The sequence below is a fragment of the Rhipicephalus microplus genome, chromosome X (genome assembly GCF_043290135.1).
Source record: "Rhipicephalus microplus isolate Deutch F79 chromosome X, USDA_Rmic, whole genome shotgun sequence".
In the NCBI taxonomy this organism is placed as follows: Eukaryota; Metazoa; Arthropoda; class Arachnida; order Ixodida; family Ixodidae; genus Rhipicephalus; species Rhipicephalus microplus.
In genome coordinates, this window is record NC_134710.1 from 426,301,017 (window position 1) to 426,320,573 (window position 19,557).

At 45.3% G+C, this 19,557-nt stretch overlaps 1 protein-coding gene across 1 annotated transcript in view; it reads left to right on the forward strand.

Annotated features, from left to right (window-relative positions):
• Positions 1-19,119, forward strand: part of LOC119160929 (large ribosomal subunit protein eL34) — a 38,221-nt gene extending 19,102 nt beyond the window's left edge. Inside the window, exon 5 of the mRNA XM_037413207.2 lies at positions 18,979-19,119. Coding sequence (XP_037269104.1) covers positions 18,979-19,075 — 97 coding nt within the window. The 3' untranslated portion in view covers positions 19,076-19,119. The remainder of the gene's footprint in view (positions 1-18,978) is intronic.
• Positions 19,120-19,557: the final 438 nt, after the last annotated feature.

Genomic DNA, 19,557 nt, shown 5'->3' on the forward strand with positions numbered 1-19,557 from the left:
CTAAGGTAATCAGCAGCTGACCCGCAGGTCGTGGTATCGAATTCCGGCTGCGGGGGCTGCATTTTTAATGGAGGCGAAAGTGCTGTAAGACAGTGTGCCAAGATTTGGGTCCACGTTAAAAGAACCCTGGGTGGTCGAAATTTCCAGAGCCCTCCACTATGGCGTCTCTCATAATCATGTGGTGGTATTGTGACATTAAACCTAGCATATCAGTTCATAAAATGTTCATTAAATTTAGTTAAGGAGTCTCAAGAAAGCCTTAGTATGCATCTCTTCTGTAAAAGCTCAGCTACAGTGAAACCCCAGGGATACAAGTTGAGCAGGGTGACCAAAAATATTTATCTCTAGACAATGTGGGAAATCAGTATGCAGCAAAAGAAAGTTGGTAGATATTGTTTCCCCGACCCACAGCAACATCATGAACAGCTCTGAATGATTGCCAGTAAATTTTTTCAACGTCAACAATCATACTCTTAAAACATACGGTGTGCCCACACATGTGAAGCTGCTGAACCATATGTGTTGTCCCATGACAGCTGGTAGCCTTTTCGTAATCTTAGTATGCTTTTGGGATGCCAACACCACTTGTAATGTACTATTGGCATCCAATGAAACACGAACAGCGGAGCACGTAGCACAAGCTTTATCAATGGCATAGTGCGCGCCGTCCACCAGTCATTCACACAGACAGGCCCGCACATCCGGTGTGGCAACACTGCGGGATCCCCCTATAGTGCAGTATTTCTGCTTCTGTTCCAGGTATGGTAGTAATATTTGAAAGGAACAAAATAAAAAATACAGAGGTTAAACTACTGGAGCCGAAGGCGAGTATTGCAGCACGGTTTGTCATCATGGAGTCCCTAATCACGGAATGCCTGGCAAATTCTATTTATAGCTGACAAAACTTGGTTCACAATGCTGGCAATTTCACGCTGTTTCACTTTGTGCTGGTAAAGCGAAAGAATTTGCGCTCTCTCTTCCGAAGAAATGCTCAGAATTTCCAGTTAAAGTGAAGCCTTTTCCGCTCGGTCTCTGAAAGAAGAGTGCAGGTGAAGCAGCACTGGCGAACGAGATACGACGATTGTTTGAAAATCAACCGCAAAATGATTATATTTCTCTTTTTATTTTATTTTGCCAAGACACTGCACTGCGACACTGAAGTAAAAACAAGGAATTGCGAGTGATACAATCAAAAGCGCTTGGCACGCCCACGATGGCCACCATTATCACCATACGAAAACTAGGGCGGAAACGGAGATAACGCACTCTAGGGGTATCGCGCAGTGCTGCCAAACCAGATGTGCACGCCTGTCAATGGTGATGACCGGACGGCAACACTAAGCTGTTCCTAATGCTTGAAACATGCGCTCCACTGTTCGAGTTTCATTTGACGCCGATAGTACATACGAAGGTGCATTAGGGCTTACAAGATTCGAGTTCACAATCTCGGAGAGTGCAGTGTGCCGTTTAAGGTTTATTCTGACAAATGGGCAACACTGCATGTATACCAGCGCTTGATTGCTCTATCTCTATCACAATGCAAGCAGTAGCCATATCAAATTTCACTGCAGTCAATGTGCGACGACCGTGTTTCATTACATTGGAAGCTAATGGGCGTTATCTGGGCACCACAGAAAAAGTCTTATGGCTTGAAATTTGAACAGGCAGTGATTATATCATATCTGCCAAGTCTCCCGTATAGTCTTGGAGACTCATGTATTTCTTCCGTTTGTACGGTTGCCATGAAAGTCTCCCGGAAATCGAAATTTGTATGTGAGATCTGGCCATATTGACAAAAGTGCTGGTGAGTTCGTTCCAGGCTTTTTGCGAGCCCATCATATTTTATTATAAACGAACTTTAGAGGCCTTCATTTAATTATACAGTAGAGATGCGAAACCACGGCAGATACGAATTCGTGAAATTCTCCATCCAAATTCATGTGTCTATTGGGCCAAAACTCGAATGTTCCGAACACTTTTCTCGATCGCAGCGTGTGATATGAACTTCAGTACCAAAACCATTGAACGAAGGCCGATCGAGAGCAGCGTGCTCGAAGCTTTCGAAGTACGTGTGCGACCAGTGCACGCACTATCTTTTACAGTGCATGTAGTTGTCGTTGCCACAAGTACGCAGTGGGCATAACCGCGGTCGTTCAACACGATCATGTATGGCGACAACGTAACTGACAGAAGCCAGAAAGTGTGCTCGCGGCCAACGCTCAACCAGTCAAAGCAGCACTGTTTTCCGCAAACTCTGTAGGCGAAGCCGCGGCAGTTGCGATCATAGATGGCATAAAACGACCTAGTAGTGAAGGCACGTCAATGGCAAACAAAACATTTTGCCGCAACCGCAGTCGCGGCGATGCGATAGCGATCTACAACCTCCGAGGGCACGTGGCTGACGTAGCGGTAGATTGAAGGCAGTAAAGACGTGAAAAAGGCTAAAAGTGTTTTGGTGTTCCTGTCCAAAGAATCTATAGTGGCGAGCAAAGCCAAAGCTTTGACCCGCGCTTTCGCAGCAGCCAACTGCGCCGTCCCGTCCGTTCACGTGTGAAGACATACACGAGTTGTTGTGGCGGAAATCGATATTGTTTTGCTAGTTGTTTCAATGGCGCAAAATTTCGGGAGAATTTGCCCTCCCCTTTTGAGACTTTCACCTAACTGGGAAACCCTACCCTTGTGTGTTCAGTCCCTCCAAGCCATTATAGAACTGCAACGCCGATGTTCGCGCTTGCGTTTGGGACCCCTCCCCCCTATTATTGCAATGTTTTTTTTTTCTTTTAGTGCCAAAATTGGGAAAAATAATTCAGCACGTCGATTTGACTTATGACGGCAAAACAAGATTATGCTTGTCGCTTAAGGCAAATCCATCACAGCCACAATTTAAAGAAAAAAGGTCTGGAATCCCCCACCCCCTTCAGTACTCGGGGGTTTTACGAATTTCTCTGTTCGCAGGTTGGCAGGTATGTTATTTCATGGTACTTTTGCTGTATTTGAATAAAGGACATGTGGCATTAATGACATTCCCAAATTTCTCCCAATGACTGGGAAAATGATGAAAGTATGTGTCCGAGTGCTTGCTTCTGCACTGGTATTTGGTATTGGGTAGAGTTTAATGGCTTTTATCCACCTTCCACAACACAAGACAAAAGTTGCTGCCAGTGGGACTCTTCGATTTTCCACTTCTGGCTCGCGCGCGCGTTTTTCTCTAACTGCTCCGTCACCCCCGCAGTGCACTTCCGGTTGGCGTTCGTTTTTCTTGGGTTGGACGGTTCTGGCCACCCACTGGGAGCCCGCCGGTCCCCAGACGCTTCCAGGACAATTTAGTCGTGGAAGCTTTCTGGAAGGTTTTGGGCAGGTTTCGCGCTAGCAGACCCCGAAAAGGTATGATGCGCGCTCGGTGCCATCTTTGTGAGGACTCGATGGATTGCAATGTGGGCGCTTGAGGACTGCGCCTTCGCTTGTGATTACGCGTGGCGTTATCTTCTAAAGCCTGTTCCGCCTTGCGAGATGAGGCGGTTACGAGTGGCGGCGAGTGTTTGAAGCTACTGTTCATTGCTTTTGTTATGTTTTCCGTGAAGCTTCCTCCTGTGAACAACGCGGTAAACTGTTGCCTGTTGACTGCGTCGTGCACATGCATGCCTTAACAGTTATGTATGTACTACACGTTTGTACGCCCGCTTGTAGACAACTTTGGAGCTAATTTTCGTAGTAGTCGTTTGTGGAGCTGTGCCTGCTTTCTGTGCACTTGTGATTGAACTAGCTCGCTCAGTCGTATGTTTGCGTACGTAAACCTTTTAAAAAAAAACCTCTGTCCTGACTACTCGATTGATCTTCGATGGTGATAGAAGGCTCTAGATCGCGACTGTTGGTGATGCTCGTTGGTTACGAACGGCGTTTGAACCCATTTCTACCTATGAGCCTGCATATGTGGTATGATATTAATGATACGGCATGAGAAAAAAAACGGAGAATGCATTCAGAATTGTGTACATCGTTTCGTGGCCCATTTCATCGTTAGCTTTGTCTTTTTTCACCTCTTCGTAATAATGCCGCGCAGTATGTACTATGACCTAGTAGGTCAAATCAAAGCTGATATACATGATATTCATTAAGTGCCACTTAGGACTGGAAAACAGGCCCAGGCAAGTTCTAAAATGGGTCGAGAGCGTGTCATGCAAATGTTTATTTTATATACGACGCGCACTCGTGGTACCGATACCTGCACGTATAATAAACTTTAGACAAAAATGTAAGTTGGTCAACGTGTGTTTGCGACATATAATATGCGATAGGTGAGCAGGTATATATGCTCGAGCTTTTTTGGGGACACGATCACTTTCGCGTGACTTCGCGTCGTGTTGTGCAGTAGCTGATACATGTACTAAAGAGACGTGAACTTGTTAAGCCGTCAGCGTCGCGGCTGCTCAGCTTGCATTGTTCTCGAGGCAGCGTGTGCCAGCTGGCTATTTTCGTTTGCGAACGCGGCGAGTGATCGTGCGAGCGAAGTCGTACACCAAATGCGTATGCTCGGGGATATCATTTTAGCTCTTTGGCGAGCTTGGCTACGTATTTCCAAGCGGACAATGCAGAAAAAAAAAAAACATGCATGCGGCGCATTGTTTCATTTGCTGCCATGATGGTAGAGTTTATTTACGTTTACGCTGGCTGTTCCAGCATTCGATTTTGCGATCATCGGGCAGCTTCGTGGTGTCTCGGGTTTCCCACATACGTGACCACAACGCTGTTTCCTGTCTAGACTGGAACTAGCTGACTGACCTCTGGCTAGCTCTTGCTGCCAGATAGCTGCCAGTGGCCTAAAAATCGAAGAGCCCCACTAGTAGCACTGAACTTTTATGAGGTCGTAGTATTGTCACACCTTCTTTGCAGCGCCCCGCCGTGGTGTTCTAGTGGCTAAGGTACTTGGCTGCTGACCCGCAGGTCGCGGGATTGAATCCCGGCTGTGGTGGCTGCATTTCCGATGGAGACGGAAATGTTGTAGGCCCGTGTGCTTAGATTTGGGCGCACGTTAAAAAAAACCCCAGATGGTCGAAATTTCTGGAGCCCTCCACTACGGCATAGGACGTTGAAACTCCAAATATCATCACCTTCTTCTATGCGGCGTCAGAGAACAACTGGCCATTACTGTAAAGGTTGCCTATGCAGCCCCCCCCCCCCCCCCCCCCACGTCTGAAAAGGGAAATAATGTGTTGTGCTGCATGCCAGAATATCTATCGTGGGTTATTCGTGTACGTCCATTCTAATGCCTGGCAGGTGTCTATATTTCCTGCTGGGTTTCGCTAATGGACAACAGTAAAATGTCTTCCGTTACCCATTACTGCCTCTGAGCCTGTCTCTCAGAAGCAGAAAGTTATGCAAGACACACTGACCACACCTAAGTTTCGTCCTCTGGATGGTTTAGGGACCCTTTAAAGCTGGGCCTTAAACGACCTAGATGTTATAACTTTGGTATAGAGTTTTAGTTGTGTATGAGCATACAATTAACAAGTAGTCGTGAGATATTTTTCAGAAACGGTCCTGTAATAGAGGAGTTACACAAAGCAATGTAACAAAAATGCCGACCAGGGTAAAATACTCAAAAATTAAAAAGTTGTGGCTCCCCACATGGGAGCCTTATTCACAGTGACCGCAAATAGCGTAGTGCGCTCTTCTGTAATTTCTGTAAAGACAAAATTCCTTGCAAAGACTGTGGATACGGATACATTGGCGGATACATTGGAAACAGGGTGGCTTCTAATGCCCTTGCAGAACATGTTGCGTCTACTGGGCATGCTATCTACTAGGATAAAGCCTGCGTCATTGCCACGGAAAAGAAAGTTGTTATCACGATTGCACATTGAACCTCTGGCCACCCTAACTAGTGCGCATACGTTGAACAAGAATATTGGGATACTCCCCCCTGTGTATGCGCGATGTCTGCAACGCATGATGAAACGTGAATAAGAAGAGTGCACAACGCTATTAGTGGTCACTGTGAACAAGGCTCCTGTGTGGGGAGCCGAAACGTCTCTTTGATTTTTGTGTATTTTACCTTGGTCGGCATTTTTGTTACTTTGCTGTACGTTTTTTCCCAACCAGTTGGAATTCCGTCGGACTCTTATCTATTGAGGAATTACACGTGTTAGATGTGACTGCTCATTTCGCTCTTTCCATCCCTACCCTCTCAGTTTGTCGATCGGCCTTTTCTTTCCAAGCTGTGTCGCCCTCTTCGCCAAGTGCTCCTCCCAGTCTCATTCGAGACATGTCATCTCTGACCTGCTGTTTGGAACAGTGTCCATTTCTGGTTACCGTGACTCCATCAGCTGCGTTCTTCTTGGTTACCCGTGGTTGTTGATTCAGTCAGCTTATCTGACCGCTGGCATGACTGTAGCCACGCTAGCGATTTGGCATTAGTGTCCCAGGTTGAAGTTGCCGATTTGTAAGTGCTCACACATGGCCAATGGGACAAACAGCAGGGAGTGTGGGCAGCCGCTTGTCCTGATAATTGCAGCATTGATTGTCGATAGATAATGTGACAGATTTAAAATTTTCATGTTGCACACGTCACCGGGGTTCGTCATTCATATGGGTATAATGCACCACGACAAGGACACAAAATAGAATAAGGGCACACACGTGCTACTTGTACAGTAACAGTAGATCGATAAAACCTAGAAAACATCATGTAAAGATACAGCACAGCTCAGGCGCGTGTCATCACAGTCTGCACTCACCAACGTCAAATCCCCGCAGGGGCGCCTGCGCAAGTAGGCGTTTGGTGTGTAGCGACACCACGTACCCGAGCTAACGGGGGAGTTTTGACTCCCTCCCACGCCTAGCCGTGCGTGGCTTTGCCGTGTCCGGGGAAAAGGGGATGCTGGGGGTTGAGCCGACGCTGGGTGGTTGGACCTTTAAGGCCCCCCAGCAGAGGCAACACACCCCTTTGGCCCCGGCTTCACGTAGACGGCACCGCCCGGGGGGAATCGGCAGTCGTCTTTTCCCGTCTCCACCTCACATCTTCGTCTTTTCTCTCACTTTAAATCTTTCCTGTTCTCTACTCACTTCCATTGACTTCCGTGTTTCCTGGCGGCAAGGGTTAACTCTGTGTGGCTATCCTACCTTGGATACACCATATTCGGTTATAGTGGTGGCGTACAGCTGGCGTCTGCGGGGCCTGTACTTACAGACCCTGCAGCGTCCCCTTGTAGGACTCCATGGTGGGTGGCTGGCGCCGCTGCCGAAAGTAAGCATTTACATATGGCTTGTTCCTTCCCCCCACTCCCTGATCGCCCTCAGAAAAGAGGGCGCACCGAAGAAGTTTTCCAGTTTTTCGGTAACCAGAAAGTATTTTTTCCCCGATTCCATGTTATCCACGCTGACACACCCGGCAAATCAGTGTGAACACTTTCACCTTTTCTAGTATCAAAGTCTTTGACGGAAATCTTTGGCCCAGGATATAAAGCAACGAGAATGGCATGTGGTGACCTCCTGTTGGAGCTCCGCGACCAGAAACAATATGAGAGACTGCCTAATCTAGTGAAATTTGGAGATACCAAAATAATAGTAACCCCACACCGAACCATGAACACCACCCGTGGCGTTGTTTCAGATGATGACCTGTTAGGGCTGACAGAAGCTGAACTCCTGGAGGGTTTCAGCAAACAGAATATCATCAACGTGAAAAGAATTAGGATGAAGCGTGATGGCAAATAAGTCCAGACTAAGCGCCTGATACTCACCTTCAATTCAAGTGTACTCCCCGACTCCGTTGAGGCTGGATATATCAGGCTTCAAGTGAGGCCATATATACCAAACCCTCTCCGATGTTTCAAATGCCAGCGGTTCGGCCACAGTTCACAGAACTGCCGAGGCCGCCTAACTTGCGCGAAATGCAGTGCTCAAGAACGCATATCAGATGCCTGTGAAAACTCTCTTCACTGTGCGAACTGTAATGGGGAGCATGCCGCGTACTCGCGGCCATGCCCATGTTGGAAAAAAGAAAAGGAAATTGTCACAATTAAAGTAAAACAAAACATTTCAATTAGGGAGACACGAAGGCAGGTGTCCTGCCTACCAGAAACCAGCTTTGCCGAAGTGGCGTGTCAGGGGGCAGCGCCACGACGGCCCTCGGCGCCTGTCTGGCACACGCGTAGTGAGCCAGCGGGGACGCCATCCGCCCCCTCGGCGGTTGCAGCCAGTGCTGCTCCGCCATCCAAGAAAGACCCACCAACCTCCGGGCTGGGGGCCGCGAAGGTCTCGTCTTTTGAGGCGACGCCCTCAAAACAAATGCAGCGCTCGCAAGAGCGCGTGTCCAGCGCCTCGCAAGAGGCAATGGACACAACACCGAGCGTGAGCCAGCGCCTAAGGATCGGCGCGACTCAGTTGACCGATCCAAAAAAGAAAAATCTCGTGTCATGGCCCCTGGAAAAGGTCCGTGAGTTAACTTTCCATCCTTGAGCACACGGCACAAAACACATCTAAAATGGGTACACAGATCTTGCAGTGGAATGTGAGAGGACTTCTCCATAACCTCGATGATATTAGAGAACTTCTTAATAAACATACTCCAAAGGTGCTGTGTGTTCAGGACACACATCTCAAGTCCACACAAACAAACTTTCTAAAGCATTATGCCATCTTCCGCAAAGATCGTGACGACGCTGCCGCTTCGTCGGGCGGTGTCGCTATAATAGTTGATAAAGGTGTTGCCTGTAAGCAATTAAACCTCCGAACTTCTCTTGAGGCAGTTGCTGTCTGAGCAGTGCTGTTCGGGAAGCTACTAACAATTACCTCTATTTACATTCCCCCGTGCTATCAACTTTCAAAGACACAATTTCAAAGCTTCATTGATGAACTTCCTCCGCCATATATGTAGTCGTTGGTGATCTAAATGCACATAATCCCCTATGGAGCGACTCCCGTTTAGATGCGCGAGGACGCCTAATAGCACACTTTCTGTTTTCGTCAGGTGCATGTCTACTAAACAAAGAAGAACCAACGTATTATAGCACTACACATAACACATACTCTTATATAGACCTGAGTATTGTCTTGAGTGCTATAATTCCATATCTGGAGTGGTTCGTTCTCAAGAATCCTTTTGGGAGTGACCACTTCCCGATTATGTTAAAGTTAACAAAAGAAGATACATGCTCGCCTGACTTTCCTCGCTGGAACACCAAGTCAGCCAACTGGGAACTGTTTCGAGAAATTACATTTTTAGACGGAGATGAGATTGCTGATTTTAATATAGACGATGCTGTAGCATACCTAACAGGTTGTATTATTGACGCTGCAGTGAAATGTATCAAGCAAACCAACGGAATGACCAATCAACGCCGCATCCCATGGTGGAACGACTATTGTCGGAAAGCGCCCAATAGACAAAATAAAGCTTGGAGACTACTCCGAAATTACCCAACGGCTGAAAACCTCAACAATTTCAAACAGGTTAAGTCCCAAGCCAGAAGAACGCGTCGCCTTGCAAAGAAAGAAAGTTGGAATAGGTACATCTCCGGTATAAATTCTTACACCGACGAAACGAAGGTTTGGAATAGGGTAAACAAGTTAATGGGTCGGGATTCACACCCCCTACCTTTGGTAAGTAGCCGAGGGGAGAGCCTGGAGGAGCAGGCGGACTGCCTAGGCGAACACTTTGAATACGTCTCGAGTGCATTGCACTACACAGAAACGTTCTTAAGATTCAAAGATCGCGAAGAGCGGCAACCCCTTAAATTTAAACGTCCATCTAGGGAGGCTTACAACTGCCCATTGTCATTAGCTGAACTTAAGGCATCTCTTGCGTACTGCAACAACTCGGCGCCAGGTGGCGATCGTATAACGTACGAAATGATCAAGTATCTTCACCCAGAAGCACTAAAAACGCTCCTAACCCTCTTCAATACCATGTGGGAAGCTGGATATATTCCATTGTCATGTAAAGAAGCGATAGTCATCCGGTACTTAAACAAGGCAAAGACCCGTCCTTGGCCGCCAGCTACAGGCCAATAGCGTTAACAAGCTGTTTGTGCAAACTATATGAGAAAATGTTAAACCGGCGCTTAACCCACTTCCTAGGAAGTAACAGTATACTAGACCCCCTTCAGTGTGGTTTCAGAGAGGGGAGGTCGACAATAGATCACCTTGTTTGCATAGAGATATACATCAGAGATGCATTTATTCATAGGCAGTTTGTACTTTCGGTATTCTTAGACCTGGAGAAAGCGTACAATACCACATGGCGATTCGGGATTCTACGCGATCTTGCCGCCATGGGCATCCATGGGAACATGCTAAACACAATTAAAAGTTATCTGTCTAACCGAACCTTTCGCGTAAAAGTGAGAAATGCTCTCTCTAGATCATTTACCCAAGAGACTAGTGTTCCGCAAGGGGGCGTGCGTAGTTGCACACTCTTTCTTGTAAAAATGAACTCCCTGCAGTCAGTCATACCAAGCACGATGTTTTATTCTGTGTATGTTGATGATGTGCAGATGAGTTTCAAATCGTGCAATATGTCTATCTGCGAACGACAAGTGCAGCTTGGAATGAATAAATTCTCTAAATGGGTGGATGGGAATGGTTTTAAAATAAACACCCAGAAAAGTACTTGCTACTGTTTTCCAACAAACGAGGGGTAATGCCACTACCAATTATTACGATCAAGGGAGACCAACTCTCTGTGAGCAGCGAGCATAAATTCCTAAAAACCACTTTAGATTCTAAGCTCACGTTTATTCCCCATATTAAACATGTAAAAATGAAATGTCTGAAAGCGATGAACCTCCTAAAGCTCCTATCACGTACAACATGGGGTAGTGACCGGAAGTGTCTCTTGAACTTGTACAAAAGCCTTGTTTGGTCGCGCCTTGATTATGCCTCTATAATTTATCATTCCGCAACGCCAAGTGCTTTGAAAATCCTAGATCCCGTTCACCATCTGTGTATCCGACTGGCAACCGGTGCTTTCAGGACAAGTCTGATACAGAGTCTTTATGTAGAGTCGAATCGGTGGTCACTTCACCTACAGCGATCCTATAGCAGTTTCACTTATTTTATAAAGGTACGCGCAAACATAAAGCATCCTTCTTATTCAGCTATAAACGATATGACCGCTGCCACCCTCTATCATAATCGACCCGCAGCGAGAAAGCCGTTCTTTGCGTGTGAGAAGCTTAAGTGAGGAAATGGGTGTTCCGCTGCTAGAACTTTGTCCTATGCCCACAACAAAACATTTCGCCGTGGCAGAGGCAGCTCATACATTGTGACACTTCCTTTGCCGAGATCACTAAACATGCACCAGAAGCACATATTAAAATGCATTTCCGACAACTTCAGTCCAACTACTCATGCGTAGAGTTTTATACTGACGCTTCTAAATCGCATGCAGGGGTGGCTTATGCAGCCGTCGGACCATCCTTCTCGGAATCCGGTGTGCTGCACCCGGAAATAAGTATATTTAGGGCTGAGGGATATGCACTGTTGTCGGCTGTGAAGCATATACGGAAATCAAACATACAAAAATCTATTATATTCACAGACTCGTTAAGCGTCATAAATGCATTAAGATCCCTTTTCAGATTCAGAAATCCGGTGATAATTGAGCTGTATTCCGTTCTGTGTACAGCGTATATGTCCAACCAGCATGTTACTATTTGCTGGGTTCCTGGCCATAGAAGCATCGAGGGCAATGTGTTAGCTGACCAAATGGCCACCTCAATTATATTGCCCGCTATTAACCCCACCACTACTGTCCCTGCAACAGACCTAAAACCCTTCCTACGTAAGAAACTGCGAAACCACTGGCAACGCTTGTGGGACACTGAAATAAATAATAAGCTTCACTTGATTAAGCCGCGGTTGGGTTACTGGCCCTCCGCTACAAGAACACTGCGAACTGATGTCCTATTCTGTCGCCTCAGAATAGGATACACTTATGGTACCCATAGCTTTCTGCTGACTGGCGATGAACCTCCTACTTGTGGTAGATGTGTTGAGAGGCTAACCGTCCTCCACGTCCTCCTGGAGTGTCCTGAAGCTGAAAGTGAGAGAAAGAAATATTTTGCTTTAGCATACCGCTATAATCTTCCTCTACGTCCAATTATGTTTCTCGGTGAAGAGCCGCTTTTTGATGCAAAATCAGTTTTAAGCTTTTTAAAGGATGTAGTATTGAATGTTTTTAGCCCAACAGGTTCATAGCGCATCCTCTGTTCAGAGGATGCCACTGTGATAGCAGCTTTCAATGAGCCCAGGCCTCCATGCTCTTGTTTTAAGGGTTCTGTCGAGGCACTGGTGCTCCATGCCAAGTTTTTATTTCACATACATATCACTTTTAAACCATTTTATGTTTCCATAGCAGCACACATCATTTGTCATTGCCATAATTTTACTATATATATATTTTTACGCACCTACAGCGACTGTTTTTAGGCCCATTTACAGCCACGTCCCATCTATTTCATCTACACTGCACATCGCACAGTTCATTATCATCGCTCTGGCGCTCTTTGGCCACATCTGGCCCTTGCGCCAATAAACTCCACTAATCATCATCATCACCAACGTCAGAGTGAAGATTCTAGTTCCTTTCTTCTTTAGCTGACAAATTAAGGAAACCACACTCACACATTTTTCTTTCATTTTGTAAATTTCATAGCCTTCAATGATTTCAAGCATAGTTCTGTCACGGGCACTATAGAGAGCACGGGTGTTCTGAAACACCAAGATGCAACCACCACTCTGACAGTGAATCCCCAAATGATCAGATAGTTTTTTATATGTTGTGCTGGTGTTCCATAAGTCTTTGGTTCACACACCTTCCAGTTGGGCCTATTTACACACGATCACAAGTCTAAGGAATGCAATAGACAACACCTCGACTACAATTCACAAGTTTTCCCCGGTGCTTGATCTTACAATCCTGTTTTCTGTTACTGTCTGCATTAATGTTTTCGCACATTCCTTGGAACCGGTAACACTACGTCTGCACCGGCCTTTCTCGCTATCCTGGTCATTTGGACATTCACTGTCAGAGGTGTGGTTGCGTCCTTGTGTTTCAAAACACCCGCACTCTCTACAGTGCCCGTGACAGAACATGCGTGCAATCGTTGAAGCCTATAAAATTCACAAAATGAAAGAAAAATGTGTTTGTATTTGTTCCCTAGCTTTGTCAGCTAAAGAAAAAAAGATATCTAGAATCTTCACTTCGACTTTGGCGAGTGCAGATTGTCACAATTGGGATTGACACATGCATGAGCTGTGCTGTACCTTTACTTGTTTTCTGGGTTTTATCAATCTACTGTTATTATGCAAATACAGTCGACTCCTCTTAAACGGAACGCGAACGGGATCCATAAAACTGTTCCATTGATCAGAAGTTTCAGTTAAGCAAAGTACACTTGTTTAGTGAATTAAAACCTTTATTCAAATTGCACGAAACTCACTGTACTCAAGAGGTGAGTAGGAGAAAAAAGAAGTGAAAGGTGGTTTGTTTGGCAAGTTTTAGTTTTTTCACAAGGTACGCACCCATGCCCGACAATCTAGCCAGAAATTCTGGACGAGCCTTATGCTCAAAATAGTGCTGCAAATCTTCAACAGCCTCTTTAGCTGATCAGTGTGGTGGCACCACTACACTGTCAATATTGTCCACACATTCATTGCTGGAAGGTTAATCCTCATCTTGCACTTCGGAATCATTTCCTCAACAGTCTCCTCATGACAGGTATGAGCATTTTCATCAATTTATTTGAAGTCCTGTCAGCATGAAAGGGGCAGAGGGCACGACTTCACTGAATACTGCCTCAATGACAGCATCTGCAGGGCTTTCCTATTTATCAGGTACTGCTTCTTGCACTTTAAAGCCAGCATAATGAAAGCATGTGTGTATTGTTGCCTTCGCTTGCTCCCTGGCACGGGCCAAAAATGTGGATGGCTGCCAATAAATATATGCTGTAGCATTTCCTGCTGTCTGCACAAAGCAGCAATCGATGGAGCAAGTCTGCAGTAGTGAACTTTAATGTTTGAATAAACCCTTGATCCATCGGCTAGATCACTGCCGTTTCATTGGCTGGTGAGAACTCCAGAGTGACGGCTTGGAGTCACCTTGACCATGGGCTAGGCAAATATACACGATGGAGACAACTTTCCTGCCTTGCCTTGTCTTCCATTAGCATTGTACACAATGGGAAGTTGTCGAACGCCTTTGAAAAACGTGGGTGCATTGATTTTTCTATTACCAACAGCTTCAATTTCTCATCTCCTGCCTTGTTTGCACCCACCAGCATAGTGATGCGATCTTTACTGCGTTTTCCTGCACTACAGGCTTCGCCTTTGAAGGTCAGAGTCTTTGATGGAAGCGCCTTATAAAAAAGACCCGTCTCGTCGACGTTTGAGACTTCTCGTGGCTCAAAGCTCATCAAAATTTCCTTGAGCCGCCCCTTTTGCCAGTCGGTGCAAATGTCCCTGTTGACTGCAGCACTCTAACCTGAGATTGCTTTGAAGACTAGGCCATGGCGTGTTTTGAAGCGGCTGAGCCATCCATCACTTAGGACGAAGTTCTCAACACACGTTTGCATGGCGATTTTTCGAGCTTTCTGCTCGAGAATCGGTCCACTTGTAGGCCAATTGGAACACCGTGCACGCTTGAACCACAGAAAAATAACTTTTTATAGTTGTTCATAAGGCGTCGTCCGCATCCGTTTAGATGTAAAGGTCCCGTTTTTTACAGCGCCTTCAATCTTTTCTCTGTCTTTGAAAATCCGCGACAGCGCCGATTTCGGGATGTATTTTTTCGCCACTTCTGCCAGGCCGCCTCGATCGAGCTCCTGATGAATTTTAAGCTTTTTTCTTTCAAGTGAGAGTGCATGGTGCGGCCGCGTCCTTTCCATAGGGCTGAAATAACACCATGATCCACCGCACTTAGCAGCACAAATAGGCCTAACACACAACTGACTCGCCGACTTGGCTCTCGCAGCCAACACAAGCGAGAATGGCTACTGGATTGGCTTGTCTCGAGGTACTGTCATGGTTGTGAGACTACCTTTGGCCTGAGCGAGTCTATTCTGTGTTTAGAGTTTGTGCCGTTTAACCGTAAGTGACCAGTAAGCACTGTTTTGATTAACCGATGAATTTTCCTGTGCAACACATTGAATTCCAGCCATATGAGCCCGTTTAGTTTCATTAATGAGGCATTTTAATTTAAGCGTAAGTTTCGTTTATCAGGAGTTCACTTAGCAGGTGTGATCGCAAACAAAACATTAGTTGCAAGTAAGCGCTGTGTGTGTGTGTGTCTCTTTTGTGTCTTTATCGTGGTGCGCTATACCCATATAAACGACAAACCCCTGTCAAGTCTCCAGGAGACTCCCGAACTTCGACCGTTTCTTCTGTTTGTACGGTTGTCATTAAAAACCTCCCGGGAATCAAAATTTCCATGTGTGATCTGGTCGCATTGACAAAAAAGCAGCTCAGTCCACTCCAGGCTTTTCAAACCTACCCCGTTTGATTACAAATTATTTTAAGAGGCGTTAATCTAAACGTACAGTAGAATATCCGTGATGCGTAACCGCGGCAGATATGAATGCGTGAAATTCCTCAGCGAAATTTCACTATGTCTATTGGGCCTAAATTTGAATGTTCCGAACATATTTCCTAATTGCAGCAGGTGATACAAACTTTAGTACGGAAACCATCAAATGAAGGCCGAGAGCAGCGTACTCAGAAGCTTCCGAAGTATGTGTGCGAACGGCGCACACGCTATCTACAGTGCACGTGATTGTCGTTGCCACTACCGCTGTGGACGAAACCGCTGTCGGTCTTGACACAATCATGTATCGTGATGATGTAATTGGCAGAACCCCGAAAATGTGCACACGTCCAATGCTCAACCAGTCAAAGCAACGCTGCTTTCAACAAACTGTGCGGACATAACCGGAGCAGATGCGATTGTAAGTGGCATAAAATGACTGTTTTGAAAGCGTGTGTGCAGCCAAGTGCACAGGGATTTAAAAAGCAACTGCCGTTTGTCGCAACTACCAGGCACAAAACAGCGATCGCGGCGACGCGATAGCGATCTACGACCTCAGCGGGCATACGGCTAACTCAGCGGTAGATTGAAGGCAGTAAATACGTGGGGGGAAAAAAAGGGCCAGACGCGTTTTGGCATTCCTGTCAAATAAATCTAGTAGTGAGCAAAGCTTTCAGCCACGCTTTTGCAGCAGCCAGCTGCGCTGTCCTGTCCGTTCACATGTGTTCCAGGAAAGCATATGCAACTTCTTTGACGGAAATAGATTCTGATAAATCATGATCCTTTGAGACTCTCTAACCTTAGTGGTAAAACTTACCCTTGTGTTTGGCTACTCCAAGCCGCAATGCTGATGTTGGCGCTTGCAATTGAGACCCGACTCCCACTTTTTCTTGTTTTTCGTGATGCTTTTTTTGTTTGCCCTCGAGCTTTTTTTTTTTTTTTTGTGCTGAAAAAAAAAAAAAGGCCAATTAATTCACTGCAACTCCCCCCTGTTGCAGAAATCTCCCCGATTCAAAATCCTTGAACTTGGCTGGTATGTAGCGAACATCACTGGGGAAGCCGGAAAGGCCCAGAGATGAAAAAAGATTGTTTCTTGGAATTAGTCGTGCACCCCATAGCTTCTATGTCGCATGGTAGATTGTGATGGCATTCTGGTCATGATGCATGGGCTTACTAGAAATATTTGAACAAAATATTGAAAAGGGGCCTTCTTCTGGCACATTTGGCAAATAATGGGGTAATGATCACATTATCCAAGAGCTGCCAGATTTGGTATAGTCTTCATAAATTTACTTGAGATAACGTAATTTCGTACCTTAGTCATGGCAGACATTGGCTTGAGTTGCTCTTATGCTAGTGAAACTGAGGTTAACGTGTAGTGGCATTGTAGTGTTTTTTAAGTGGCTGAAAGGAAACAACTTGTCACTTCTGAAACCAACCCATAACTTCCACATTACACGTCAAGTAAACTTCCATTGGGCTGTGTTGACGGCCGTGTTGCATATGTAACCTAGAAGTATAGACGGCCTCACTTGTGGCGTTGGTGAATGTAGAACATTGTTGCGCGATCGCATCATGTAGTCATGAACATAGTGTGGAGGTTGTTGGTTTTTCTTGTATGAGAGCTGTTTCTTGATCCACTTTACCTGAACATTTTACTCCTTGCAAGCTCTATAAATAGCATCTTCTGCTTTCCTTTGTCATCGTGATATGTCGCTTTCATCTGGTTATCAACCTAAATTGGGCACCTTAGTTCTCTTTAATGTCAATTTTATGTAGGTTTATATTCTAAGAGTCAGAATAGATGGAAGAGCTACTCATTTATGACCTTCCCCTTTGTGTTGACTTATTTGCTTTGTCTTTACGCCGGTAATCTTGAATTCTATGAACATTGTTTTAGAAAACAGTGCCAAGATTTCAAATAAAGTGGATTACCCTCACTTGCGTGTCAACTGCTACTCCATGAACATTGTTTTAGTAAGCACTAATGTTCAGCACATATTTAGAGTTGCAGTCAAACTCCACTACAAATAAACTTGACGGTGTGGAAAAAGTTTCATTGAAGCACAAATTTCATTGTAGTGAGATAGTAAAAACTTGAGCTAGCGATACGAAATAGTAAAGACCTGAGCTAGCGAAACGGGGGAACATTTATTCCCAGAATTCAATAACTGTCGGCTGCTTCCTTTTCTTTCCTAGCAGTGTCGTGATGCAATTCTCATGCATGCTGGCGGCACCATGTTGAAAAGCATGCTGAAACAACGGCCACTGCGGCTTTCGTGAATGAACGATTAATTGCGCTAACATGCTAACTCCAGCAACTCTTCGCCATCAAAAGCTATCCAACAATGCTCGGATAGAGGAATGGTATCGTGGAGTGGTGACTTTTCCATATTCTATGCTATTATTATTTATCCACTTGTGGCGGCTGGCTGATTCTGTTGATAACGTGGACGAACAGCCGCTCTGGCCAGCGACTGCACTGGCCAAGCACAAAAAGAAGCAAAGGCAGTGGCATTGCAAAAAACCATCGTTCTAAGTTTGCACCTAGCAGCAGAGGCGTGTAGAAAACTATAAACTGAGCTTCAGGTTTGGATTGTCTACAGCTCAGAAGCAAGCCAGTGGCAAAAGGAGGGCAATCTTATTGCCATCTATCGAGCAATTGTGCTTATAAACCATGGCAGTTTCTGGTCATGCTAATAAGTGTTTTTGGACTTCGTAGACCAATTTCTATGTTTTGAAAATGCACCCCGCCACGATGGTCTAAGGCCTAAGGTACTCAGCTGCTGACCCGCAAGTTGCGAGATTGAATCCTGGCTGCGGCGGCTACATTTTCGATGGAGGCGAAAATGCTGTAGGCCCGTGTACTCGGATTTGGATGCACGTTAAAGAACCCCAGATGGTCTAAATTTCCGGAGCCCTCTACTGCGGAGTCTCTCATAATCATACGGTGCTTTTGGGACATTAAATCTCGCATAGTCATCAAATCAATGTTGTGAAAATGCATTAAAATGTTCAAGATTGTGTTTACTGCATGCCATTAAATATCTTGAGTCTCCAATTGCATAGTCTAATTTCACGGAAACAGAACGACAGTAGAAAAAGTGTTCGTTGTGGTGAGACTATATATGCATTGACTCCATTGGATTGCTGACGGGGGATAAAGAATTTTTTGTTGTAGATAGGTTCAAATGTACTACAACCTCAGGTACATGATGTTACTTTCTTGCATTTGCTTAGTCTCTGGTTTAAGGGAGTTCTGGTGTAGTGCTAGTTGTGGAAAGGTAGAATTTTGATCTTGTAGTATGTGCTCTCATTCTAGTTCCCGTTACCATGAAATGTAACAGGACCAATTTATTATGTAAACATTATATTTGTGCTGAGCAATTGAGACGAGTTCTGTAGTGGGAGTTCACGGCATGTGATGTTGCCCCCTCTCCCCCTTTTTATTTCTGCAGGATCATCAGGGCTTTCCTCATCGAAGAACAGAAGATTGTGGCCAAGGTGCTTAAAGCAAAGCAGTCCGAGGAGCCAAAGAAGGCATCAAAGAAGTGAAGTGTCATGACAGAGAGAAATGCATAAAAGATTTGTAAACTGTCTGAGTGCACTTTTTCATACTTCAGGAGTCTGAGCTATGGAAACTAGGATTGGCATTACTCGATCTTTTAACAGGCACTCTGAGAATATTTTACAACGTAAAGACTGTCCACCAGCCATAAAGTCGGAGGTTCGAACACTGGCAGGGTTCGTGCAGGTATTTGAAATCTTTGAAAACTATTGAATTTAAAAAAGTTAATTTTCATAGCCTTGAAAGTGCTGGAATTCTACCAAATGCTTGAATTTTTTTTTTTTTTTTGAACATTGTCGGACATTTCACACTGCATTATTTGTGAGGCTCTAAATGTAGCAGGGAGCATATGCAGTGATGGAAGTGCTGCTCCAAAAGAGAAATGCTGCTTCATGCTACTCCAAAGTGCAATATTTGCTAGTAACTGCTCCAAAAGGATGTTTGCTAACTAAAAAGAAGGAAGTTGAAC